At 38.6% G+C, this 27,499-nt stretch overlaps 2 protein-coding genes across 4 annotated transcripts; one reads left to right on the top strand and one right to left on the bottom strand.

Moving 5' to 3' along the window:
- The first annotated feature begins 315 nt into the window (after positions 1-315).
- Positions 316-17,701, top strand: LOC122670328 (gamma-secretase subunit APH1-like). Of its 2 annotated transcripts, XM_043867165.1 has the most exons (6): positions 316-440; positions 885-1,040; positions 2,628-2,713; positions 3,255-3,380; positions 5,434-5,561; positions 17,215-17,701. In XM_043867165.1, the coding sequence occupies exons 1-6, from the start codon at positions 328-330 to the stop codon at positions 17,353-17,355; spliced, it is 750 nt and encodes a 249-aa protein (XP_043723100.1). In that variant the 5' UTR covers positions 316-327; the 3' UTR covers positions 17,356-17,701. The 2 variants fall into 2 exon arrangements, with proteins under 2 accessions (XP_043723100.1, XP_043723101.1); XM_043867166.1 differs by lacking the exon at positions 3,255-3,380.
- A 3,216-nt stretch (positions 17,702-20,917) lies between these two features.
- Positions 20,918-26,392, bottom strand: LOC122672764. 2 transcript variants are annotated; one of them, XM_043870249.1, is made up of 8 exons: positions 26,216-26,390; positions 25,271-25,454; positions 25,046-25,108; positions 24,528-24,594; positions 24,255-24,355; positions 22,422-22,466; positions 21,661-22,131; positions 20,918-21,371 (listed from the first exon to the last, which is right to left on the bottom strand). In XM_043870249.1, the coding sequence occupies exons 2-8, from the start codon at positions 25,403-25,405 to the stop codon at positions 21,201-21,203; spliced, it is 1,053 nt and encodes a 350-aa protein (XP_043726184.1). In that variant the 5' UTR covers positions 25,406-25,454; positions 26,216-26,390; the 3' UTR covers positions 20,918-21,200. The 2 variants fall into 2 exon arrangements, with proteins under 2 accessions (XP_043726184.1, XP_043726185.1); XM_043870250.1 differs by lacking the exon at positions 22,422-22,466 and having other exon boundaries at positions 26,216-26,392.
- Positions 26,393-27,499: the final 1,107 nt, after the last annotated feature.

Below are 27,499 nucleotides of genomic sequence, written 5' to 3'. Positions count from 1 at the left end.
TAGGAAAACACGACCAGATATCGTTATTTTTCCTTTATTTTATATAACACTACAAAGGCTAAATTGGACAAAAATAATCCACATATCCATATTTTCAGTTTTCCGGACTAGAGTAGTAGGAAAAAAACACAAAAGATTAGTCCCAATTGAAGCCAAATACCCTGACTCAAACCGATCCAGAGTTCCGGACCGGCGGACCGTAGGAAGAGAGAGAGAGAGAGTTAACCCCGTTCGCCGTTGCAGGCTTCTGAATACGCAGGTCAGCAGGTGTGCTGAAACCAATTTACCGAAAAAAAAAAAAAGAGTGCTGAAACCACGAAGGGCACCATGACAGTAGCAGCAGGCATAGGATACGCGTTGCTAGCCCTTGGACCTTCTCTCTCTCTGTTCGTCGTTGTAATCGCCAAGAAACCTTTCTTGATTCTAACTGTCCTGTCAAGGTATTCTCAGACGCTCTTGCGGTTCTTGATTCGAAACTTCCTTAAATTCTTTTGGTAATTTTGTTCATGATATCAACGACACAGTTTCAGTAATCATGAATTTGATGCGAAAATAATTTTTTTCCTAGAAAATTACACCAGGTAAGGATGCAAATTGTTGTGAATATCTTCTAAGTCCCTTGGGTTTCTTCTGTTCTTTCTTGTGGGTCTGAATTATGGCTGACCTTTGAAGAAATGATTGAAAACGGGCTTAATTTTGGCATTACACTATTGTAATTTTCTACCTTTTCCGGGGGGTGGGATGTTGTTTCTTATTTTCTTGATGTTTATACTCTACTGAACATAGCTCTCTGGAAGAATTTTTTTTTTTATATTGATTTCTCGGTCCTTTGATCACAAATTTGTTCTAGAACTCTAATAGTTGGGCCTTGTTAATGGATGCAGTACATTGTTATGGCTAGTGAGCCTGATTGTTCTTTCGGGAGTGTGGAGGGCATTTCTTCCCCTGAAATCGACAACATGGTGGCCCTATGGAATTCTTATCATCACATCTGTTGGTTTTCAGGAAGGTCTTAGGATTTTATTCTGGAGGGTTTACAAGTACGTTGATATTATTATGACATTATTTGGTATCTTTTTTCTTTTGTTTTACCTTTGCATATAAAAACTGGTTTGAGCCATGAGTTGAAGTTTGTATGGAATTATGTAAATCCTTGATAGCTTCTGTACCCTTCTGTAGTGATTCCAGTTTTACTCTTAAGATGTTGGAAGAATGTCCTATTTGATCTAATTATGCCCAGAAAACTTTATAGATTCTTGTCAGCAGGTTTATCTATCTATATAATATATATCTGTCTATTCTATAGTATAAACTTGAATCAATCCACGAACCATCAAGGCATTTAAAAAAAGTTCTCTAGATCCACTTGTTTTAAATGAATTATATTGAACTTGAATCATTTGTTTGCATGATGGTTGCTATATCACATTTTGTTAACAATGAGATAGATCTCTAGAGTAACTTGATTTTGGATTTTCTGTTCTTGTTGCCAGTTTCATCCTTATTATTGAATATCCACCAATTTCTTAAGCAAATGGGTAAGATCTAGTTTAGATTTCATCATTTTAAGGATGGTCTAACCCTTGGGGTTTTTCTCAAATCTAAAAATTTCATAACTCTTAATATGGTAAAACATTGTTAAAAACCAAAAGTGTGGAAATATTCATTTGTTTTGATGTCTAAAAAAATATTTTCATTCAGAGCACAAAACCACAAAAATCCAATTTTTGTTCTTGAACTGGGGGGTTGACTTTTTTTATCCTTTTGGAATTCGATTTTTAACTATTTTTATTGGATTCAAATGGGGGGTGGGATATTTGCTTATTTATGAATAATATCTTACAAATAATATTTGGCATAAATTAGTGCCTGTCCTGGTTTCCAGCCAGGTTTCCTCAAGTTTTGATGGGGATAAGTGACACTTATATAGGTGTTTAGGTCAAAACTTGTGAAATATGGTCGAAATTTGATCGAAACATGTCGAAATTGGTCGAGTTGGGTTGAAACATGAGATTTTTTAAAGTTGCATGACATATCGTCTCAGTTTCTTCCGAAACCGAGATTTAGTTCCATGGTCAAAAGTAAAAATATTGTTGGAGCCCTGAGTTTTCCTTTTCTATTAGAATTTAGACAACTAGTATAAACATGTGTCGGATACATGGATATCCTCTTTAGTTTTTCCACTTTCTCCCAATCTAATAAAATATTAATGTTGTTTAGATGCTTTGGCATTTTATATTTTCTGAAACTTGTGAAGACTTTTGGATCCAAGTTCCACCCTTCTGTTTTGTGCGGCTAAAGCTTTTGTAATATCATTGTCTCCATTCTTAATGAAAAATGTAACTTTCAATAATATAATGAAGAGTTATTGATTTAATGCACAAGAAGCCAATACTAGATCTTCTGCTTTTGTTTTCTTGGATATGTTTCATAGTGTTAAAAGTTAAAACTTCAGTTTCTAATAGCTACTTTTATTGGAGTTGTTCTTTTACAACTAAAACCACTATAATTATCACCTTTCTCTTTTCTGTATATATTTATGAAAAAATTTGCACTTTAGATAAAAAAAATATATTTTTTTTTTGGGGTCTTTCTTGACATATCATCTGGTGGACTTTTTTTCTTAGGAGGTTGGAAGATATCTTGGATGCTTTTGCTGATAGAATTTCAAAACCTCGCCTTTATTTGACAGATAAGATGCAAATTGCTCTTGGTAAGATTACAAGATATTTATGGTTCTGCTGTCTAACCAAAATATTTTTACTGCAGCCCTTGAGCTCGTACCGTACGTAGGAAACATGTGGAATATTAGGAAGCCACTATGTTCTGATGTTTGAGATCCTTTAGATAAAAAAAAAAAAAAAGACCATTTGGATGATCCTGCATACAAAAGAATGTAGTTCATAATTCAACTCTTCAGGTTTATTTCAAGTTGGAAATGGGGACGTCTCCTGACCTTAAATTTCCTCTTTAATATGTGTTTAATGGTTCTTGAGTAATTCTGTGTCATTTGTCTCAATATCATTGCCTAGATAATGTAATTAATTGGATAATTCAACCATTCAATTTTATTTGGAGTGATTGTTGTGAGGATGTCTTCTGACCTTAAATTTCCTTTGATGCCACCTAACCTTAATGTCCTCTTTAATATATGTTTAAGGGGTTTCTGAGTTTTTTTTTTTTTTTGGTATCTGTTTTCTCAAGATCATTGCTGACTTGCTCTGCTTGCTACATTTCAAATTGATGATGCACAGCTGGAGGTCTGGGTCATGGTGTGGCCCATGCTGTCTTTTTCTGTGTTAGCCTCTTAACACCTGCTTTTGGTCCAGCAACCTTTTATGCTGATCGGTGCTCAAAGATACCCTTCTTCCTTGTTTCGGGTGAGTCATATTTCTTTTTTTCCCTGGGTGACATTCATATTTTTCAATATGTACCAGCTAAAACATTATTTATACAGGGTAAAGCTGTGTATAAATCAATATATAGCAAAATAAGCTAGAAAAACATAGGTATTTGTTCAGAACAATCAGAATCATCATTGTTTCCATCTCTCAACTATTTGGGCATGGTTTTGTGTTCTCCATAAGGCCATTGGTAAATCTAAATACTTAAGAATCAAAAGAAAGCTTAGGCGGTCTCAATGTTCTTATGATAATTAAACAATTTAAAAACATATTAGTGAAACAAAAATTTAAAGTAAGTTTGAAGCTCATACAAAAAGTGAGCTTCTGGTAACTTCGTACAATGGACCTGAAAATGTTCAAATGAATCGAATAGATTTTTCATGTAGTCAAAGATAAAAGATGATGAGATACATTGCATTTGGTTCCATATGCAAGCTTTCCTTGGCAGCCCAAATATTTACCACTTGAGAAATCCTAATGGGGTATTCTAAGTCACCTAGGCATTAGGGTTTAGAATCCCAATGAAACACCAGGATCACAGAGGTTAGGAACCTCCAGGAATAAACCAGAATTGGCAACTACCAAAATAGTGACTTCCCAAAATAGTAACACAGATTTAGCAGTTACTAAAACTAGAAACCAATTTGGAACTTCCAGAATTAGAAAGTTGTAGAAACGGAAATAAAATCTGGAACCAAATTTTGAAACTATTAGCGGAAGTTCGGATATAGCAGCAAGAGTTCAGAAATAGAGACCAAGGAAGGACAGTCCAGAAAACAATGTAATAGGTTGAGATCCAAACTGCAACAGAATTAGGTCAGAATAGCAGTTCAGTGTAATGTGCAGGGATTTCTGAAAACATACTAATAACTAGAATTCAGAGAATCGATGAGTGTACTCTGGCTTGACAGATCAGAAAACAGGATTAGTATAAGCAAACCTGAGAGGAAACAGGGCAGTGAATTGTCCGTAGATCATCAGTAAGATCACAGAAGACATTAACCAACAAGTACAAACTAGGAACCGCAGGTATGAGAAGATCCAGAAACCTGAGATTTAAGAGACAGAATAGCAAGTAACTTTCAAAGCTAATTAGGAACATTCATTCTGATTATGAAATGGAACAGAAAACTCAAGATAACCTGAGATCAGATTACTGCAACTGAGGAAAGAACAAATAAGAAACCCAGTTAGTAGAATAAAAATTAAACAGCAGAACAGAATAGATTAGTATGTGCAGGACTAGGGAAAACAACAGAAAACACAGATCTGATCTTGATAGAATGAAAAAAAAAGAAAAGAAGGATATGAATTAGGCCTCCCAGCTAAAACTTGACCAGCATCTCACCAAGGTTGCCATTGCATCTCACAAGAGCATTCTTCATTGCACAGAAGATAAGAAAAGCATAAAGCTTGGGTTTTGTCAAAATTATTGAAGGGTCTATGGCCCTGCTCCCTCCTCTATTTATAACTTCATATTGACCAATAAAATAAGAAACCTCTATATATGGTAGGAGGAACCGAGGAATCTCTTACAACTTGAGTCTTTTTTCAAATTAATATACTGACCACTTAATCCTGTATAGCCCTAATATTTGGGCTAATAGAATTAGCCCATTACGATAGAAAACCCAAAAATAATCAGCCCATGACCCATATAACCCATTGGGACTTGAGATTAAGTCTTACTTGACCCAATGTTCAACCATAGGTTCAGTTTAACCGAACCAAATCGAAAACAACAGACCCATATTCTCTTTTTGCTGAAATTCTTTATCAACGTTCCCCGGCTTGAAAAAAACTCGACCTCGAGTTTTGGAGAGTCAAGGAATGAGCTTAGTATTGTATAAATCCAAATTTAATCCATAGCAAAATTCTGGCAGCTCTCGAAAGTTGGGAATATTTAAAAATCTATCTTGACGCTGAAGTGGCAATATTTAATTATGAATTACAGTTGTTGTGTATCTTTCCCATATTCCTATGCAGTTGTTGGACTTGGTATTTGACAGATCTATCTTCTTCTTGGCAGCACTTATTTCTCTTGGGTTTGTTACCATCCATACCTTCTCAATGGTCATAGCATTCAATGGCTATGCAGAAGGAAATAAAACAGATCAAATATTCGTTCCTGTTGTTCATCTAATTGCTGGAATGGTGGTAACTATCTGCAACTTAATTATATTTGGTGGCCATTCTTATGTCTATGGTGCATTGAAATCCTCTTTTCCACATGTTTCTAATTGGTGTATGTAACAATAGCAGAACCTGAATCAGTACCTGGACATAAGAAAGAGTGAAGAGAAGAGAAGAGAGAAGTTGAGGAGAAGAAGAGAAGATGAGAGAAGACAAGAGAACACAGCCCACAGTTTGAGTAGCGAGCAGAATACTCAAACCATGGGAGGGGGAATCTATTTATATTAGGCAAATTACAAGATTGGGTCCACAACTAGGACCAACACTTTAAGTGAAGAATGAAATAACAAAATGACAAACTAAGACATTACATGAATACTCTAAACACCCTTAAGGAACCAACACACACCTAAACCCATAAACCGACACTAACACTAATATATCTTAACATTCCTCCTCAAGCTGGAGCATAGATATCACCCATGCCCAGCTTGGAACACCCCTTGCAAAAATACATTTTGAAACAAGGCTTTGTTAAACAAGTCTCCAAGTTGATTACTCGAACCGACAAAAGGAGTGGAAAACAATTTCTTCAATACTGCATCTCGAACAAAATGATAGTCCACTTCAATATGCTTAGTCCTCTCATTGAAATCTGGATTACTAGCAATGTAAGTAGCTGTGTGGTCATCACAAAACATGTCCATAGGTTTGCTGATTAGAAAACCAAGCTCATGAGCAAAGGATCTACACCACATCAACTTGGCTTCAGTGTGAGCTGTTGCTCTTTACTCAGCTTCAGCACTAGAACGAGCTACTTTAATTTGCTTTTTACTCATGCATGTAACAAGATTACCTCCGACAAAGGTACAATAGCCTATAGTAGATCTTTGAACACCATCAATACTAGCCCAATCAGCATCAGAATTACCAATAATATTGGTGGGTCCATTACGGCGATAAATAAGACCTTTCCTTGGAACACCCTTGAGATATTTCAGTATACGACATGTTGCCTCCCAATGAACTTGTCTAGGTGTCTCCTTAAACTGACTAATCACACCAACAACAAAGGATGTATCAGGTCGGGTAACAATATGATATATAAGTTTGCCGACTAACCTCCGATACTGATATTTGTATGCAAATTCTTTGTCATCAGAATAACCTCAATGCCAAGGAAATATTTGAGAGCTCCCAAATCTTTCATCTGGAAGTGCTTCTTTAAGTAAAGACTTAACTTGTTCAATTCTAGACAAGTCATTACCAGAAACAATAATATCAACATAACGACCAACACAATAACTTTAGAGTCTTGACGTCAAACGAATACATAGTGGTTTGAGTAACATTGAGAATAACGACAACCAACAGCTCTACTAAATTTATCAAACCACGCTCTTGGTGTTGTTCAACCTATAAACAACTTTGTTCAGCTTACAAACTGATGTAGATTGAAATATGAAGAAAAAGAGGCAAAAACATTGTTCACGTTACTGTTCACATGAAAAGTGTCACAACCCCTTATTTTGTCTTGGTGTGAATGCTACTAAAAGATCCATAGTTATCAAGGCGACGCCTAGTCATCCAGGCTCCTTGGGCACCTTGGGTGCTTTGGACGCCTTGGTCCGCCTTGTTCGTGTCGCCTTGATTTTGGACCCTCTCCAACGCCTTGGACGCCTTGCCACCTTGCTAACTATGAAAAGATCTTGTGGGACCCAAGACTAGACCATGTGAAGACTTTTTAGAAGGTTCAATTTTGTCTGTGTGGGGAATTATGAGTTTAGTTTAGTTTCTATTTTTAGATTTATTCTCTTAGATATTTTGTGGATGTCTATTAAGCAACCTTAGCTCTTCAGTTTCTAATTCCAGATTTAGAAAGTAGGCTTAGCTTTTATTTAGAAGTTCTATTTTTGGTTTGTTTCATTTTCTTTCAAGTTTCTAATTTTCTCTTACTTATAAGACAAACATAGCTGTCTATAAATCTTTAATGCCCTTAGAGGCCCCCCACCAACAATTATGATGAATGAGAATATGCTTTTTGTGCAAAGTTTTATTGTCCTATTGTGTGGATGAAGGGCTGAGAGGCCTGATTGAGAGAGCCGAAATTCTAAGATTGAGAGAGCTTGGCTGGTGAGAGCCGAATCTCGTTATCCTTCCCTCATATTCAATTTTCTCTTCTTTATTATTCCTCTGCTTCCAATCGAGTGTGCTTGCCATAGTTGTCAAGGCGTCGCCAAGGCGTCTAGGCGGTTTTGTTGGGGCCTAGGCGACTGCCGCTTTTTTGTAAGGAGTCTTGCATTTGGTATCGAACCCGGTATTTACCCTTATTTATGCCAAATATCATTTAAGTAAATGTTTTTATACTTGGAATTTCATTTACATAAGATATTATTCATAAATAAGCAAATACCCCCCCTATTTGAACCTAATAAAAATAGGTAAAAAATAAAATTCCAAAAGGATAAAAAGTCAACCCCCCAGTTCAAGAACAAAAACTGGATTTTCAGCGGTAGGTGAAATTTTCAACTTTCAAATGTTGGGGTTTTTCTCAAATCTAAAATTTTTATAAATCTTAATATGGTAAAACATTGCTAAAAACCAAAAGTACGGTAAAATATTCATTTGTTTTGATATCTAAAAAAATATTTTCATTCAAAGAGATTTTGACAACATTCGTACATACCAAATAAGGTTTGACCGGAACGTAACTTTTTCAATATAAATCAGATTTAAGCAATTTTGGATTTGTTGAAAAGCTGGTTTGGTGCTCTAACTAATACAAAAAGTCTTATGTAATAATAAAATCATTTGACTAATCTAACTTCTTAGAGAACAAGAACATCTCTCCAAATCAAGAGCAATTTAATTAACTTTTAGATAAAATTATATTTTCTAAGAACAGTATAAACTAAATGTGAGATTAGTATAAACCAAATGTATGTTTTGATTGTTTCAAACTTCCTATAGTTTACTTCTTCAGCTCTGCTGTCTTCTAGTTCTATGCTGTTTTTTTATGACTTGATGTGGCATAATATTGATTTTTGATGACTTGAGGAGGCTTAATGTTGATTTTTGATGACATAAGGTATATATTATAGCATACTAAAATATTGTAACACACTAAATAATGGTAGAGAAGGGGGAAATAAAAATTAGCACTTGAGGGTGCCTTGGTCGCCTAGGCGATGCCTAGGTGAGCACCTTGTCACCTAAGTGCTTAGACACCCCTCTACCACCTTGGGTCGCCTTGCCGCCTTGCCAACTATTTGCTGCTTGCTGCTGTTACACCCTGCGGTTCTGTTTCTCTGCTGATTTTGCTGCAACTTCAAGTCTTCAGATCTCTTCAGCTACTGAACCTATTGGGGCCATATTCGAAGCATCTGGAGAGTACAACCTGCTCATCAATCTACTCTGTTTGGTTTCCCCAACTGCTGGCCGGATTGGTTTCTCTATTAACCTTCTATTTTGAAGGCTGGTTTTTAATTTCAAGTCCTCTTCAAAGTTCAACATTCAGGCATCAGAATTGGCTGTAATTTGGAGAAAAGGATCTGATCAGCATCACCTCCACTCAACCTAAGTTTGGTAGCCATCTGTTGGCCGGTTTGCTCTCTACCTCCTAAGTTACTAATTCTGGTTTATTGCTATTCTGATGTTCTGCTGCAACCTGTCATCGATCCAATTGTAGAGTGGTTATTACTTGAACCCCATCTATATTACAAACTCTTTCAGCATTCTCCCTCCGAAAAACATACCTAGGAGGTTGCTTCCTATTAACCTCCTCATGCTAATCACTTACAGAAAGGCATTCTTGATGTCTAACTAAAAAAAGGTCAATCAAGATTAACAACCAAAGATATAAAAACTTTCACAGAATTAAGGCGAGCAACAGGAGAGAAGGTTTCAAAATAATCAATAGGTGTGAGTGTAGCCCTTAACAAGGTTATACTTAATGGTATACATCCATTGACACTGCACAAGATCCTTACTTGGGGATTTACCAAAGTCCAAGTCTTGCGAGAAAGCATCCATTTCTACATCCATAGGTGATTTCCAACTAGGCTGAGTTAAAGCATCTTGGTATTTGGTGGGAACAGAATGAGAGGTCAATGAGAGGGCAAATGTACGAAAGAAAATAGGAAGATGGGAAAGAGAAACATAATTAGCAATTGGATAGGCAACCAAAGAATTCTAAGTACTAGAACAAGTATCTTTCTGAAGGGAAAAGGTAAATCATCAAGAGAAGGACTTCCGGGTGAAGAATCAGATTGAGGGATGACAGCAACTGGCAGTGATTGCTTGGGATGGTGCTTGTATACCTGTAATGGTATCCCTGTTGGATTTGGGGTTAGAATCTTCAAGAGGAATGCCTTGAGGAATCAATGGAGGAGTAAGAGAGACAGGACCTAAGTCAAAAACAACTCCAAAGTAGGGAGTATTCTTAAAAAATGTAACATCAGCATTAACAAACTACTGACGGGTAACAAGATCATAACAACGATAGGCCTTTTTGATGGCGAGAGTATCCAAGAAAAACATATTTTATAGCACGAGGAGACAATTTATCAATGCCAGGATGAAGATTATGAACCAAATATATGCATCCAAAAATACATGGTGGTAGATCAAACAAGATCAAGTCCTTGGAATCTTTACTTGCCTCTTTTCTTTGGAAGGGAGCTGAATCCACCAGGTTCCTCCACCCCATTTCTTGGGCTTCTGTGTGCCTCCCAAAAAAGGAGGGAGGTCTGGGCATAAGAAGAATCAAAGAAGTCAACAAGGCTGGTATTATCAAACTGATCTGGAAGTTAGCTTCAAAACAGAAGAGCATTTGGGTTGATTGGGTTTATTCGGGTCTTCTCCTGTAAGACTCCATCTGGACTGCTTCTGTCTCTTCTGATGCTTCCTGGGTTTGGCGAAAGATCCTGGAGTCCCGCCACATTGTCCTCCCCTTCATCCACTCCCACATTGGAGATGGCCTCTCCACTTTGCTTTGGTTGGATCACTGGCACCCTAAAGGAATTCTTTTGCATCTTGTCACCCCAAGGACGATCTATGCTTCAGGACTTCATAGGATGGCTCTTGTTGCGGACATTCTTCATCACAATGATTGGTCACCTCCCCCTACCTCTTCCCAGCCTCTCTCTCTCCTTTGGGACGATCTTCAGACCATCCAAAGAAGGATGCCTTCTAGGGGTGACTGTGTCTCCTGGACAGCAGACGGATCGCTGAACTTCTCTTTTAAGGCAGCTTGGAACCTAATCCGATTCAAAGGCTCGATGGCTGGTTGGAAGAAGCTCCTATGGTTCAAGCATCACATTCCTCGCCATTGCTTCACTGCTTGGAGAGTTTTCGACAAATGTCTTCCTACTCAAGCTTTCCTTTGCAGGCGTCACATCCAAGTTTCTAATGCTTGCTGCCTTTGTTGGAACAACATTGAAGACTCAGATCACCTGTTCTTTGAGTGCCCTACCTCCAAAGCCATCTGGAAAGGTATTCTATCGAAGTGCTGGCCTGCCCAAAGAAGAATTCTTCCATTCTCTAGAGAATGGATTTGGGTAGATATGACCTTCGAAGGCACCTCTATATGCGACACTGTTGGGAAGATGGCTTTTTGTGCTGCCCTAAACCATATATGGATGGAGCGAAATATCAGGAAATGGACCTCCAATTCTCGTTCATATCAACAGATTTGGGATTCCATTTCCTTTGAAATCTCCTCCAAATTATTGTCAGCCCCTTCTTCTTTTTGTACTGACACCCCAAGGAACAGACGTATTGTTGTCTCCTGGGGTGTCCCTAATGTTTCTTTCTCTCCTTCAGCTGCCTTTAGCTGAAGCTTTGTTTAGCCGTGGGCTGTTGTATTCCCCCTTTGGGGGCCCCTTGTTTTCTTTCTTTCCTTGGTAATGAATTCTTTTATACACCCAAAACAAAAAAAAGTTAGGATAAACAATAGAGAGAGGACATTTATTATGAAGAACGGAAGAGGGCATCCAATTAATCAAATAACAGGCGGTTAAAACAACATCTCCCCAATAAAGTTTGGGGACACTCATATGAAATATTAAGGGTCTAATAATTCCTCACAAATCTCGGTTTTTTCTATCCGCCACACCATTTTGTTGGGGTGTATAAGAGCAACTAGTTTGATGGGTAATACCATAATAAAAACAAAAAGAAATTTTACATTGAGTAATCTCAAGAGCATTTTTAATACCTAAAATTTTCAAACAAACACCAAACTGAACTTTGATTTCATTTTATTAAAAGCAAACACACTCAGAATGATCCTTTAAAAGATACAACCATGTCATGTGAGAGCTATCATCAACAAAGGTGAAAAAATAAGAAAAACAGGACCGAATCTTAACCCACATGGATCTCAGATGTCAGAATGAACTAAAGCAAATAAAAACTGATTCTTAGACATACTATGAGACGGAAAAACACTACAGTGATGCTTGCCAAGCTCACAAGCTTCACATTCTATATGGGAGATAGACTTCCAACTAGGGACCATATGTTGAAGCTTGGAGAGAGAAAAATCTTCCAGCCAGTGGTGCCAATGTAGAGGAGAAGCAGTAGTAGAGGTAACAGACACTATCGTAGAAGAGGAAGCAATGTCAAAGTAGTATGGGCCATCCCTCTCATGCTCCACTAATCGTCTTATTTGTCTTGAGATCCATAAAAACACAGTAAGAAGGGTAGGTGAAGAAGCAATTAAAATGTTTTGTAAATTGACTAACAGATAAAAGATTGATAGGTAATTTAAGAACATGAAGTACAGTAGATAACAAAAGAGATGAAGATAAAGGAATGGCACCATGACCAATAACATTAGTAAAGGATCCATCTGCAAGAACAACTTAGGATGGACAATTAGACTATTGAAAAGAAGAGAATAAATTTGTCTTACCGATTATGTGTGAGGACGCACCTACATCATTGACCCTAAGGAGTGGAGGATGAGGAAACGAGACATTTGGGTGATACCTGAATGAGCCAATGTGGCAGTAGATGTGGAAGAGGATGTCTCAAGCTATTACACCTGTTTTTGTAGTTGATTGAACATCTCATCACGAGATGAGACACTACCTCCAGATGAAGAACTCTGATTAGTGTCATGAGGTGACACCACTTCAATACTCCCATTGGGCATAGTAGTATTAGCAAAATGTTATTGTGTCCATTGGGGCTTACCATGCTTGACCCAACATTTCTCAATAGTGTGATTGTTGCGACCACAATGAGTACATTGTCTGACAAACTGATCTGATTGTTGTCCGCCACGACCACCCATACATTGTCCATGATGTCCCCCTGAACCACTATCTTTGCTAGGAAATCTAGAACCACGACTGTGGTCACTAGTGCCAACAACAAAAGCAGAGTTGTCCTTAGCAAGGTTCAAGAACTCGGTTATGGTACTGGTTTCGCCTAGCCAAAAAACCGAGTTGGGCCGAGATCTCAGACTTGGTGCATTTTATTTTATTTTTGAACTCGAAGGCTGGTTTCGGTGGGTTTTAGACCTAGTTTGGGCTTGAAACTTGGTACTCAGCCTATTTTAGGCCATTTAAACACAATCACACTATCAAAATCAAAGTCCAAATAGGAGTTTCACCTCGGACCTTGGTTGGTAGGCGACGACGTACTAAAATACCCTACTCTACACATAATTTAGTAATAAAAAGCAATCAAAGCATTCAATTAATATAAAACAACTTAAATAAGCATTAGAAATGTAAAGTAGGGTATTTTCATCAATCTTAACATATATGATGTACCTCTATCCTTCCAAGCCATGTTTCCGAAGCCAGTAAGGCTTAAACTGTGCCCATAGGATTTCCATGTCATAATGTTGTTGAAGAAATGTGTGTAGTCTACCACACAAGTAATATAAGTGTTGTCATCAGCTATCCGAAGGTACTCTATCCTAGGGTATAGAAGAGGCAGTTGCGATGGGAATAATGGGATCAATCCACTGCTACTGCCATCACGCATGTAATGCTGGGTTGGGACTATGAATAGGTCATCGACAAACCCTGACTCAGTGCTCCGAGTATCGAAGTCATGCCCATAGTGTACTGATTGTGGCTGCCTATAGCAACTATATTCAGAACTGGTGCTCTCCCAGCCATAATCATAGTCATACTGAGGCTGAGATGCGTGCCACGACTGACGCTCACTTGTAGTATCTATACTAATGCTTTCGAAACTTTCAACCATGGTCTTCATACTCATGTCCTCATCTTGAGCTTGTGACTGTTTGCAACGCGGGCGTCTCTGGTATGTAGTGGGGGCACCATGGTCCTGATCCTGTGTGGCATGAGTAAACTGACTCTCACATGTGTAACGCATAGGCTCCGCCTCCGTCTCTAAGTCGTATTGGTATTGCTCGCGCATCCCCTCATGACAATCATCATAATAACCACCACTCGCCATACCACTACCACCACCAACATCATTATTACCACCTCCATCACCATCACCTTCACCACCACCACCATCATATCGGTGTTCCTCCTCATCAACACTTCCAAATCTCCTACTGGTATAGGGGATCCTCTTCATCATCAGAGTCCTCTTGGAAAATGTTTGCTAGCTCGATTGGTTCTCTATCATTGTCCATTTCTTCACGTATGTGCTTCATCCTTAGTCTCATATTATAATGCACATACACCAGTTGCTCTAGTCATTAGTGACCCAATTTGTTTTGCCTCTTCGTGTGGATAAATGCGAATGTACTCTAGTTTCGCTCGCATCCGGAGGATGAACAAGTCTGTGCAAATATGTATACCTTAAAGGGATGAACACTCTGATTGCTATCTTCCTCAGGTTAGGTAAACTTATACCATAAAACACCCACCAGTCGGCTGCATTACAAATATAGAATATTAGGAATATGTATACCTTAAAGGGGTAAAATTATAATTCATAAATATAATGCCAGTAGGCAGTAGTGGACCTTCCAGGGTTTGACTTTTGTCTACCCTCCACTGTAGCTTTTCGACTGAAACTTGCACTAGCCTCTCTGAAGTATTGGATTTGTTTTCATTTCAAAATTCAAACATGCCTTGCATTAGTATTTTCTATTTAGTACATGGTATAATAAATTAACTAATTACATTCCTTTACTTACTACCAAGTTCCATACTCTCACCTCATAATTTGCCTCAGCCTGTATCGATGCATTTGGCTCCAACTTTTCAATAACATTTTGAACTGCTACTAGCCTCTTTCCCTGTCGAGTTCTTCAAATTTGAGATGATTTGTAACAAATCTTGCAAGTTTGATGTGAGTTGGATGCTAATTGACGTCTCCGGCAATTTTTCAGTCGAAACAAGGTGGCAAAACCTCGACTGTCTCGGTTGAGATCTGCATCTTTTAAACAACTGTTTGGTCCAAATCTCGGTCGAACCGAAATCTCGAACTGAGATCTCGATCGTGTTCGTGCACTTTTTAATTTCGCCTCCCATCTCGACTCGGTAAATGAAAAAATCGAGTTTTAAGCGAGATGTTGTTGAGATCTCGCCGAGCTCTTAAACTATGGTCCTTAGAGCAAGTGGCGGATTCAGATTTTGACAGGGAGGGGGCACAATATGTTGCATACTATAGTAGGCCTCATTCATAGAGGGAATCTTCTCTCCAACCAATATTTGTCTCTTGACAAGCATGTTGAGATTTAAGAATTTCAATATCAGTAGAAAGAGGCTGGTACACATTGAGTTCCTCCCACATGCCCTTTAGAGCACTATAGTAGTCGTCAGTAGAGTTGCCTCTCTGCTTAATATAAATCATATACTCTAGACATATTCTTATCTCGAGATAACTTCATTTCAGATCGTCCCCAACACCTTTGGCTGTGGTATGAAATATTACATTGGTAGCCACAGAAGGCTCCATACTATTCCACAGCCAATAATGCAATGTAGCATTCTCCATCTTCCACTCCTTATACTCAGTAGAAGTCATAGGAGGTGGAGACATAATCAGATCTTCCGTTTGGCTGTGATATAAACTGTAACTGCTTGTGCCCAGAGAAGATAATTTGAAGCCCTACTCAGTTTAATAGCTGTAATCTGAACATTGACGTGAAATAGCACCCAAGAATCCTAAAAACAGCAAATCGCAGAAAACAATACCTCAAAATCGCAGATGGCCAGAATTCTGTTTGGTCTGAAATTTTGACCACAGACAGTATAGTAGAGGGAGAAAAAGTCCTCCAAAATTCACAGCAATCAACCGACGATAGACAGGGTTATTGGAAAATCTCCCAAAAAGCAGGGTTTTGCCCAACTAATTAGGGTTTTGGCAGGAACAAGGAAAATCTGATTTCCACATCAAACGAACATGATCTGTCCATGAAACAGTATTCACAATGATGTTTGTGACTGTCCAGAAGAGAGGAATAAGCATCATCATCATCAAAGAAGATCCATAAACAGATAAACTCCTATGAGCATAGGTAAGAGTAGTAAACCCTAACCAAGACGAGGGTATCTGCAGAGAAAGTTATTCCTCCTCTAATAACTTTAGCAACAATAGTGATGAAACCCTAGTTGTGGATGTTCAAGAAAGTAGGGTTCTAACAGCCAAAAGACAGCAAAAGGTAGGGAAAAACTCTAACCACACTCAGAACAGGAATTAAGAAGTAATCCCAGGTGCTGAAATCAGTTCTCACATAAGAAAGAGAAGTTGAGGAGAAGACTAGAGAACACACCCACGGTTTGAGTAGTTAGCAGAGTACATGGTTCAGTATTCATACCGTTGGGGGGGGGGGATCTATTTATCTTAGACATAAGGCAAATTACAAGATTGGGTCCACAACTAGACTGACACTCAAGAATGAAATAACAAACTAAGACATTACACAAATACCCAAAACACCCTTAAGGAACCGACACACGCGTAAACCCATAAACTGACACTGACACTAATATATCATAACTGTGTACATGCAAGCTGGTCTAGTTCCCGCTATATTTTGGTAAATTTCATCCCTAGTTAAGCTTGGCAAATTGATTGCAAACATTTGGTATATGAACATTCACCAATAATGAACTTTTCATGTAATTTCCAATCAAACAGTTCAGATAATTCAGTTTATCTCCATTTTGTTTCGTTTAAAGTTTACAAAATAGATTTTATGCCAAGGTGTTCAAGGAGTTCTTTTCCACTCTGGGAGTTTCTAGAGTGGTATGACGTCTGCTACTTCTTACTTTTAGCATATTGTCTGATTTTATGGGTTCCTTTATGGCATGCTATTTGGGGTTTTACTTCAGTTTTTCTACTAAAGATAAAAAGAAAGGTTTCTATAAGCGTGTGTATTGATACAGCTACAGACGATATAGTGCAAATCTAGGGATGGCACCAGGTCAGATTTGTGGTTGATTTCTCCAATTACCTGATCCTATTATTGGTGAAGTCAACCTCTCCCCAGTCTGTAAAGTAAGGTATGGACTTACCGATATGGTTTCCATACCTTACCTTACCATTAAGGGGTGATACCAAATACTGACCATTTGGGAAGGGTCTTTGACCCTACACCATTCCATCCCAAAGAATATGTGACAAATCCGTATCACTATTTTATCAGTATGTTTAACCATGTAAAATAGTTTGCCTACACCCATGACTCCATTTTTTCCCTTACTGACTTCTTCCTCTTCCATTGCAGACACTGATTAATCTTGCATCCGGGGGTTGTGTTGTTGGAATTCCTATCCTCTATTTTGTGGCAGCCTTGACCCTGTTGCATTGTAGTAAGATGGTGTGGAGAAGATTCACAAAAAATCGAAGCGGACAAGATTGTTCATGAGGGCTATGGCCATCAAATCCTGTTATACAGTCCTCTGCCTCTTTCGTTTGACCTTTGTTGTGCAGCTAATCTAGGCCTGTATCAGAGAGAATTCCTTTGGAAACTCCATAAATGTTTTGTTTTGCATAAGAAATTTCTTGTGGACATTATGCATCAACTTTCTAGTTTTGGGATGAAAGAAAGACAATCTCTGTTGTCCATTAAATATAGTCCTTTCTATCACACCTCTGCCGTTCATTGTTGATCTGAGTGTAAAAGATTATTAAAGGTTCTTTGTAGTGATTTACCATTCATTTGCATTTTGCGAAGTACAATTGACCATTAAGAATGAGATGAAATTAGAGCTTCCCAACATGTACAATATCACAGGCCCACAGGGTAATGTTACTAACTGAATGGGACTTCTTCTGATTGACTGTCTGGAGGCTCCTTGGATCATGGTTTTCTCCCAGTTTCTTATTCAGTAAGCAGAACATTTACCCTCATTATAGAATAGAAGGAAACAGAGATCTTTGCTCACAGTAGATTAAATAGTCATCCTCAAGTTTTCAAGATCCAAATTTCAGGATATGCCCAACCTGATTTTGTTTCTAAATGCATACCAGTGACAGCAGATTTGCCATTTCTATGACTGTCAAAGCCCGATCATAGTCAGAAGATCTGAGTGGTGTGATGTTGTCACCATGAAATGGTATGGATCAGGTAGAGAGGAAATGTGAATTTCACAATAATAAGTTATGGGAACAAGCGAGAGCAGGGGTTTTGAAGCTTCGGTTGCTCGTTGTCTAATCTCTGCTCCCAATGATGATCACTGCTGTCATGAAGTTGCAAGGGTGGTTGAGAGAGTGTGAAGGAGAATGGCTGGGCCTATGGGAGCATTGAGAGAAGAAAGGGTTTTGATTCTTTATATGCTTTCGGTTTGTTTTTTACTTTAATATTTTGGGAAAAAGGTTTTGTCGTGCCTGTAACTTAGATATCAACAATCTAAGTGGCGCCAGATTTCCTTATTAAACTTAAATATGATCTTTGATTGTGGGACTGAGAATAACGATGGCCTGAAACATCTAGACACCCCGCATGTTATTGGTAGGAGATTTGATTTATTTGGTCTTTCATTGTAAACCTAGTAAGTTGGGACTTGTCTAGAGTTTGGGATTGTAGTCCTTATCTTTACTGTGTCAAGGGTTGAAGCAAGACGGTGTTCCTGAGTCTTGTTGCGATTAAGAAACACCAAACAAGATTATGGCAGTGACAGACAATGAGTTCACAGTGACAAGTCACATTCAGAGTAGACATGTTTTTGGCAATGTTAAAAGGGCATCTGGTCATATAAAAAAAACATTTTGCAATGTAATACACTGTTATAAAGTATTTAGTGAATGGATAGTGCGGCACGTAAAAGCCCTGCTCATAAAAAATTGTGAAATCACAGGTTCATGAAATGGCAGTGTGTTAAGATACATTTTTGAAAGGTTTAATGGCATAACTGGGTGAACTAACACCCATGAGAAATGTAATTCATTGAGTCATGGTCCAAACGCAACTGGTTTCGCATTATTCTGATCTTGGATGGAGAAGTTATGGCGATTACCGCGTGACTGCGCATAAATGGAGCAAATTGGGAGAGTGTGGACGACTTTAAGGTAGATACTGGAAGTTTTTTCTGCAAATAAATACTTATTCCAGTATGTCACAGCGTTTTGAACATTTTCTATTTCTGGAAGAATCTCAAAATTCGAGGTAAAACCTTGCGAAACGTAAGAGATTCTATTTAGTGTACAATGGTAGGCCGGGAAGATCCAGTTAAGGTGTTTCTAACATACACAGTATCGATATATGGATGGTCCAGATTAAAGGATTCCGTTTGTACAGATTGTATGAAGTTTGGGATGGTTTAGATACCATCGCGGGTGTTCCTATTGGTGTGGCACATCGAGCCTTGGTATGCCATAGAGCACTGTATGATCCAGCTGATACAGTAGGACTCAAGTGCAATATTTCTGTCTTAAAGATTCTGTTTTTACACCATCTATGAGCCAGATTGAATTATTCAGATCTTACGGATGAGAGTGAAGAGGACCGTTGAACAAATCATAGTCCTTGATCCTATGGTGCTACGCATACCATAAGTAATCCTCAAATTCCAATCTAAGATTTCCTGTTCAAAACTCATTTAACTGACGCGATCTTGAAGATCCAATGGCCTGTATTGAAGCCACATTCGATTATGCAGATTGGACGGCCCAGAAAGCAGCCGACATTTACCTTGACGCGCGGTAATGCACGCCACAGCTCGTGAGTGACCAAATATCATGAAATCATTAGCAAAATTACAAAAATACCCTCGTATTGCAGGGTTTCATTGAAACAAGGATATCTCACTCGTTTTAACTCCGTTTTCTGATCTGCATAGTTTTGTGCGCTCGCAGAAACGAGGAACGTCCCTGTGAAGATAAAAACATATAAAAATATACAGAGAGCACGGAATCCACAGAAAATGCATCAACAGTGATTTTCTCGATCTACATGCACATGGAAGAGCGTGCAGCATACCGATTCACCTCCAGAGATGCTGTTGAGTTTGATGATACGCAGGGAGAAGTATTCTATGATTCCAAAACAATAATTTCTAACGTTGGAAGAGGTTTTGTCGTTTGAGATGACTGTTTTGGTGATCGTGACGCATACAATTTGATTCCTACACATTGGAGGAGACAGTTGTCAGAGGGATTTCACAAGTTGTAGTAATTCGCATTTGGAAGTCCCTTTTTTTAATTTTTCTAGTATTTGGTTAGTGTTGATTAACCTAGGAACCATAAATGTAATTGAGGGGATTTGATTTCTTTGGTCTTTCATTGTAAACCTAGCAAATTGGGGCTTATCTGGAGTTTCAGGATTTATTATTTCATAACAGGAATTCCATATCATTACCACATATTTTTATCTATTGTTGATGCTGGCTCTTTCTGCTGCTTATTGTAGTCTGTTGTTCTTCTGCCACAGTTTTACAAGATATTCGATTCTTTGTGTGTGGCTTAAGACCTTCATTCCTGCTTCTGCAATCTGAATAGTTTACTCTTATGCAAAAACACTTGCTTTCTTCATCTGTTAAGATACCATGCATGTTAATTTCTCCATAAGCTTCCAGACCTGTATTTGTTGCTTCTACATTCTAACCCACATCAAGCATTACTTAATGTACTGCAGCTGATTATCCATTAATGGCACCACAATCCATGAGAATACTCCATATCTCTCAGCTGCATGCTTTAGAGTTTAGACTGCTCCAGAAATCATTCATTAAAATGTGGCAAAATTCCAATAACAATAAGCCTACACTCAATCCAAAATTTTAAACCCTGGTCAAGAGTCAAGATTACAGTTACTTAGTCAATAACCTCAAACATTCTACTTGATTGACACTATGTGGGAATCATATCCTGCATAACATTTTCACATTTTGGAGGTCCTTTCTGAGTGGTATTTTTTTGGTCCTTGGCAATCTAATGCTCAAGTACTGTTCAAAAGTTAACAATAACGATACAATTCAACAAATTTATAAGAGAGCAAATTTCTGAGTAATATCAAACTCAAATTTACTAAAATTCTTCAGTGTACAGTTTCAGTGTGACTAAAAATAATGGAAAAAATTGAGCAAATTTACAGAATGCATGGCAAGCAAATTTAGAAGCTCACCAACCAGCCTACTAATTCTGATTCCCAAAATTATTATACTAAATTGTGAAAACAAATAAAGCTATGATATTTTTACAAGTGTGCTCAATAGAGCTCTGAATCTGGGATTTTTCAGAGTATTACTAGTCCTTGCCTGGTTTTATTGTCAATCACTTGAAAAAGAACTTCCAAATCTCTCTGTCAGCTAGCTCTTTGACTACATGGGCCCCAAAAATTCCTTCCTCATCGACTAGACCTCTCAGGTGTCGTGCTCCACTATGAAAACCAACATAATTCCTCTTCATGGCCAAGTAAACTACTCCATAGGGAGGTCTTAAGCACTGGTCATTCAAATAGAGGAAAAGGGAGAAAAGCAACACAATTAGAGAAGGGAAGCAATAAGTAAATTAAAAAACAAGTAAAAGGATTTCCCCCCACCCTCCACCACTTTATGGGGGAGGGGGGGGCTATAACCTACAATGGATGAGCATAAGCATCACTTTAGCATCCCAAAAAAAAACCAAGATAGATTTATGATCAAGAACAATGTGTTGTGTAACATATTTCTATATCCAGAGTCAATTACCCACCCACCACAAATCAAAGGAAAAATAGAAACAGGATACTAACCTTCTTCATGAGCGTGTACAGATTCTTCAAGGAGGTCACTGAGTATGGTACCTCCGTCATCAAGATAACATCATACCCACCATCTCCTTGGTCTGATTCGTTTGCTCTCTCCCAAGCTCTGCTTCCTGAGAGCTTTCTTGATCTTCTAGAGGATGATTCATGACCAACAATGCTACCATCCTGACTGCTACAGCCATCCAAGAAATCCTCCTCAGAGAAGCTCACACTCATCCCAGCTGTCATTTCAAACCCTTCCTTCCTCACAACTGACAGGACTGTGTGCAGTTCTTTCCAATCCCCAGCATAAAAATGGACCTCAGGAGCCAATGCTTGCCTTGATGGTGTCAGGGGACTTTCAGGCTGTCGGCTCTGCCTGTCCCGAGCCTGCTCCAGATTGGCAACCACATTTGGTATCGTTGTGCACCTTATAGTCTCTGCATTGAGATCCTGAAAATGCACAGTACCTGCACCCTGTAATTCAACCAGAGAAATTTTAAGAAAGAACTCAAAAATTGAATGTAACATTGAAACAAAATCTATTTCTTGTTAGGTTTCTTCCACTTGCTCTGAAGGCAGAGAAAATGGTCAATACCATTCATGTTAGCTATGCTGAGAACAGATATTAAAAACACATGCCCAAGATAGTGACAAAGCACCAACCAATTGCATTCTCATATATTTTTTTTTTTGTTTGATACCTATATTGGATCAAAATAGAGGAGATAATCAAATCATATGGCAAAACAGCCAGCAGAACACACCTTTACGCAAGCAAAAATCCCTGGAAGCCCATAGCCACAGCCAAGCTGCAAAAATTGCCAAGGAGAAGGTTAATTTTCAACTTCTAAAGCACTAAAAAAGAATAGATTGACCATGAATGCAAAGATGGTTGTTTATGGAAAATTTTCTGAAGAGGTACCGCTAAAGTGTCTATATAACCGAAATAGGATTGTGCTTGGTGTAACCATGGCTGGTTAAACCGAGCCTGAAACCTTTTTCTTCAAGGAGGAAACTGCCCCAGTCGTTCATAAAATAGAGTAGGTTTTTGGCAGCGGCATTTCCCATGGCTGTGGCAGTTCCTATCACCCTCATCCTCCGGAACTGTCTCTCCGATCCTGCAAGCCACGTGATGTGCAAGGTCTAGCAGAGAGACCAGGCCAGATCCCTGTGCTCCTATGATGAGGAGCGGTGAGTTCAGTCTCATTGACCACAGAAACCCTATCTTCTTCATCCAGTTCAAGCCTCAGACGGTAATTTCTTGATCAGCAAGCCCGTACACCACTTCGATGGTGGCTGTGGTGTACAGGACATCATCGATCCCACTGAGGACTCCTCAATGAAATAAGTCATGGTTTTGGCAATCATTGCTAGGAGTAAAGTTGATTGCAGATGCATGAAATCTCAGTTTCTAGGTTGACATTCTGCTAGAAGTGCTCCTAAATCTAGATTTCCACAACTCATTCACTAAACTCCAACCCAATAACCTTTTGTAGCATACACAGAGAAGCCCCTTTACTTCTTAGCCCATCCCCCTCTGTGGAGTGCATTTTCCCTTTTGAGTATGAACATGTCGGTGAAGATGAATTAATTGTGTCTATGAGGGGTTGGATAAGTGAAAGACGATGAGAACAAGAAGGAAAAGGGACTGGGGGGAGAAGGTTGGTCATGTGAATTTACAACTCTACCGGAATGGTGAGAGGAAGTCAGAAATTCAGTGGTCCCGCTGGGAAAACGATAAAGGGAGATGTAAAGGAGTTGAATAAGGCATTCATGGGTGCAGCTGCTACCTGATGAGTCTTTCCCAAATCACAACGGCACGCCAATCACCACAATGCCCTCCAGAAGAATGAAAGGTGCATACCAGAGGAGTTGGGAGTACTATCTGATGTCCACAAAAACTGGTATATAATCATCGATTTCAAGCAATGGGGATGTTTTAGAGAGGTCTAGATTTGACGTGCCCTTGATCGTACCTAACAGAATTACAGCAAGGAAAAGCACAAAAGAAAGAAGGGCCTCGGCAGAATGTCCCGTAAACAGGGTGGATGGTTCTTTGTATGATAGGTCTATATTTTGCCTTTTCTGGTTAAATTACCTATTTACCCTTTGTCTTATCTTAGCCACGTCAGCTCGTGAGGGTACAAAAAATATGGTTAAATCTCTTTTGTAACCAAGCTTAGTTACACCAAGAAAAACCTAAATTATAGATACTAAAGTAATTTAAATCCATCCAAGTGCAGTAGTAACTAACTTTTCAGTGACATTGTTTAAAAAGACTCAGGAAATGGATTCTAAAATTCATAAAACTAAAGATATGATATGGTCTAATGAGATGAGGTGCAGAAGAATTACAATGTTGATGTAGGATTTTATACTGAAACTTATGTCTAATAAGCTCTAGGACCATAAAAGGGGGGGGGGGGGCGGGGGGTTTCTTTGTCCAGGTTCAGTTATTTCCATTAATTCTACGGAAAATCAGTGTTTAATCTAACGAAATCCATATCTGCACATAGTAAAAAAAACAAAAGGAAATGCTGCTTCCAATGAGAGGCACAAAGAAAGAAATTGTGAAAACTTTCCTACATGGACCTTACCTCCAGAACCCGTTTTCCTCTAAAACTTAGTTGTCCATCACGAATTTCATGCTTGAGAACATTAACAAGATCAATAGAACTATCCCATGCTTTTACTGACCCTGTAAAACAGAAATTTGTCATTGTTCATATTTCTCAATAGTAAAGAATTACTACCAGCAATGCTAACCAGATTCTTGAGTAGACTCACTGCCATGAAAAGCAGATCTCTCAAGACCAGTAAATTTTGGATACTAATTTCCTCGGTTGAACTCTGTTAGGTCATGCACTTACCTTCAGACTTTGAAGATATAGTTTCTGAACTAGTGAATCCAATAATATCGGCAACACTAACTCTTCCCTGTGACATACATTAAAGATGACACATTAGTAAGCTTATATCAAAAGGACAGTCCTACTACTAGTTTCCCTACAAGAAACATATTGTTAATAACATGTCTGGAGCCAAGCTGATTACAATTTCCATTAATAGACAAAGGTATCCCTTTATTCCATTTTACCCATCTGTCCAGATTACCAAGGACTTCAGTGATTTTCATATATGCTTATTCAGGATAAACAAAGAACGAGGGGGCCAAGTGCTGTGTTTTGAGTCCAATTTTGTTAAGATTGGTTTCCAACACAGCATTGCCATTAACACTGCACGTACACTACAGTTCTGGCACATCCAAAACCATCTGCTGGTAAGTCACAGAAAATACTATTGATCGAAGGACAAAACCGAAGGCCAAAAAGAAACAATGAAACCCACCCACCACACACAGTGGAAAACAACCAAGGATTTGAGGTACCTTGAAGAGATTGAGACCATGCAAATCCACATTCTCACCCGCATACTTATATGGGTGAGCCGTCTGCAGAAACACAATCAAAGGAATCACGATAATATGAAAACGCTCAATCAACCAAATAGGTTACTTAAGGAGTAACTCCATAAATCTCCTAGTCCTGAAGCATCAAGCACATCAATGTGATTTCAAACAAGAAAGGGTGAAAGGGATGGAGAAGAGAGCTACCTTTGAAGGAAGAATTTCAACTGCTGGTGATGGTGGATGCACATCCCTTTCCCAAATTGAAGAGAAGCTATGACTTGAACGGTCGTGAGGCACCAGACCAGGAAGGCACTGAGCAAGCAGTGATGGTGCACGCATTGTAGAGTCCTTACTGGTTACAACCTTTACGTTCTGGAGAAAGAATCACCTGTCAAAGCCACCAAAACTAGTCAGAGAGAGAGAGAGAGAGACCAAACAGCCAAGACCAAAAATTCGTTCTACCCTATGGAACCTATTTATCATTTTCGTCTAAAATTCTATAAGACCGAAGAAGAAAGAAAATATAAAATCCTGGATCCAGAATTGACTAAAATCAGCAGCTCCAAAACTATGAAATCCTAAATCTATCACTCCCAACCTCAATTCGAAAAGAAGCTCCACGCTCCCACCGACTCTTCAAATTCAGAACAGATCAAAAGAAGAAGCACATACAAAGGGAAAAAAAGGTCCGATTCTAAAAGGAAAATAATCCCCAAACCTTGCAGACTACAGAGGAGAACGAATCCCCGCCCCCAAGAAATTAATAAATAAAAAAAAAAGAATTTAAAAGATTTTTACTCAGAAAGGCAAGAGGGACTGTGAGATATCAAACAGAAGCCGGTCACAAATTAACTCTGTCAATAGCACTCTTACGAATAATTTTCACCGAAAATTGAACAAGAGATCACAAACCCGGAATCAGAACCCCAAAAAATGTAACTAAAAGAGCTTTCATTTATGAAATTAAATAAGAAATGTTAGGAAAATAAATTAAAAAATGAAATACATGCAAACCTAAATCTGAAATTGCAACCCAAATGATAAATCCCCAAGGAAATCAAACAAAGTTATCAAGAAATATGCATACAGACCTACCCAAATCTAATAACAGAAACGATGGAAAAGCTCAATTTCAGTATGGCTTCTTACCGTCTCTCTTCGCAGATTTAAACTAATTCAAAGATCAACAAAAGCATTCAAAGCTTGCAACTTCAGCGAAGAAACCCTAAAGACAGCCCGCCATGACTCTGTCAATCCCTTCTTAAGTCAAAAACAAACACGAGCGAGAGACAGAGAGAGAGAGAGAAAAGAGACTTCGAACACTTTCAGACGACATGAAAGAAGCAACTATATATTGAGGCCCAAAGATCCATAATACTCCAACATTTCTGTACCTTGAGATGAATACATTTTCGTGAATAAGAAAAACATTGAGGGTATTTTGATACATTACTACTTTTTTTTTTAAATAAAAAAAATTAAAGAAAGAAAGGGAAGCGCGCCAGAAAACCGGCTGTTCGGTCGGTCTTCACCTTCCTGGAAAAAAAGGAGGTGCGACCCACAGGAATGCCAACTGGCTTAATGCGTCAGCACGTATGGTTAAGTACCAAAGCATATTCCCTTTCACGGTTTGAAAATTTAAAATCCCTGAGAGTTAGATTTCAAGGGTCTGACAGGGATTCTAACGTACGCACTAGGAGATCGTAAGAAGTGTTCGTGCAAGTGTGCGATTGACTGAGCTGCGCGTGCATGTACTACACCTTGTTCTGATTCTCTGAATCTCTGGGGTTCAAGAAAAGCAATCTAAGGTATGAATAATGCTGGTATTCCTGTACAATACATGGTTTCGGTCAAACTGTTGACCTTTTTATTTTGAAGGGTAGTGGTGGTGGTGGTGATGGTGAGGCTCGATCAGATTCTCGTACGAGAATGGAATTTTGTATGTTTGATCCTGCAAAGATGGAATCCACTCTTGAGAATGGATTCCATTTGTATGGGATCAGGTGTTGACTTGCAATCATTGGATGGGGATCTAACCTAAGGGGTAGAGGCGTCCTCAAACGGTGCCCTGTGAAAGGATGTAGGAAACACCACCAAGTAGAGATCTTTTTCCCAAATATTCAAATGATCATCCTTAATCCAACCAAATATGGTATTTGTGAACAATCAGGTTTTCTATGGATGTTTGCTAAGCGTCCGTTACACCGTGTTTGGTTGCATAAATCTCTTGGGCCCTGTTTTGATTTTGGTGTAACAGCCATAGAGAGAGTATCTATGGATTTGAATTTTTGACAGAATAATTATTTGGTTACTCTGAGAAGCATAATAAGATGAAGGGGGGAGAAGAAGGATTAGAGAGAGAGAGAGAGAGAGAGAGAGATTACCTGGAGTCAATGAGAAGAGATTCACCATTGCAATCCGAATGGAGAAAAT

The sequence above is a fragment of the Telopea speciosissima genome, chromosome 8 (genome assembly GCF_018873765.1).
Source record: "Telopea speciosissima isolate NSW1024214 ecotype Mountain lineage chromosome 8, Tspe_v1, whole genome shotgun sequence".
In the NCBI taxonomy this organism is placed as follows: domain Eukaryota; kingdom Viridiplantae; phylum Streptophyta; class Magnoliopsida; order Proteales; family Proteaceae; genus Telopea; species Telopea speciosissima.
The sequence above is the reverse complement of the archived record's forward strand: the minus strand, read 5'-3'. Positions and strand labels throughout refer to the sequence as shown.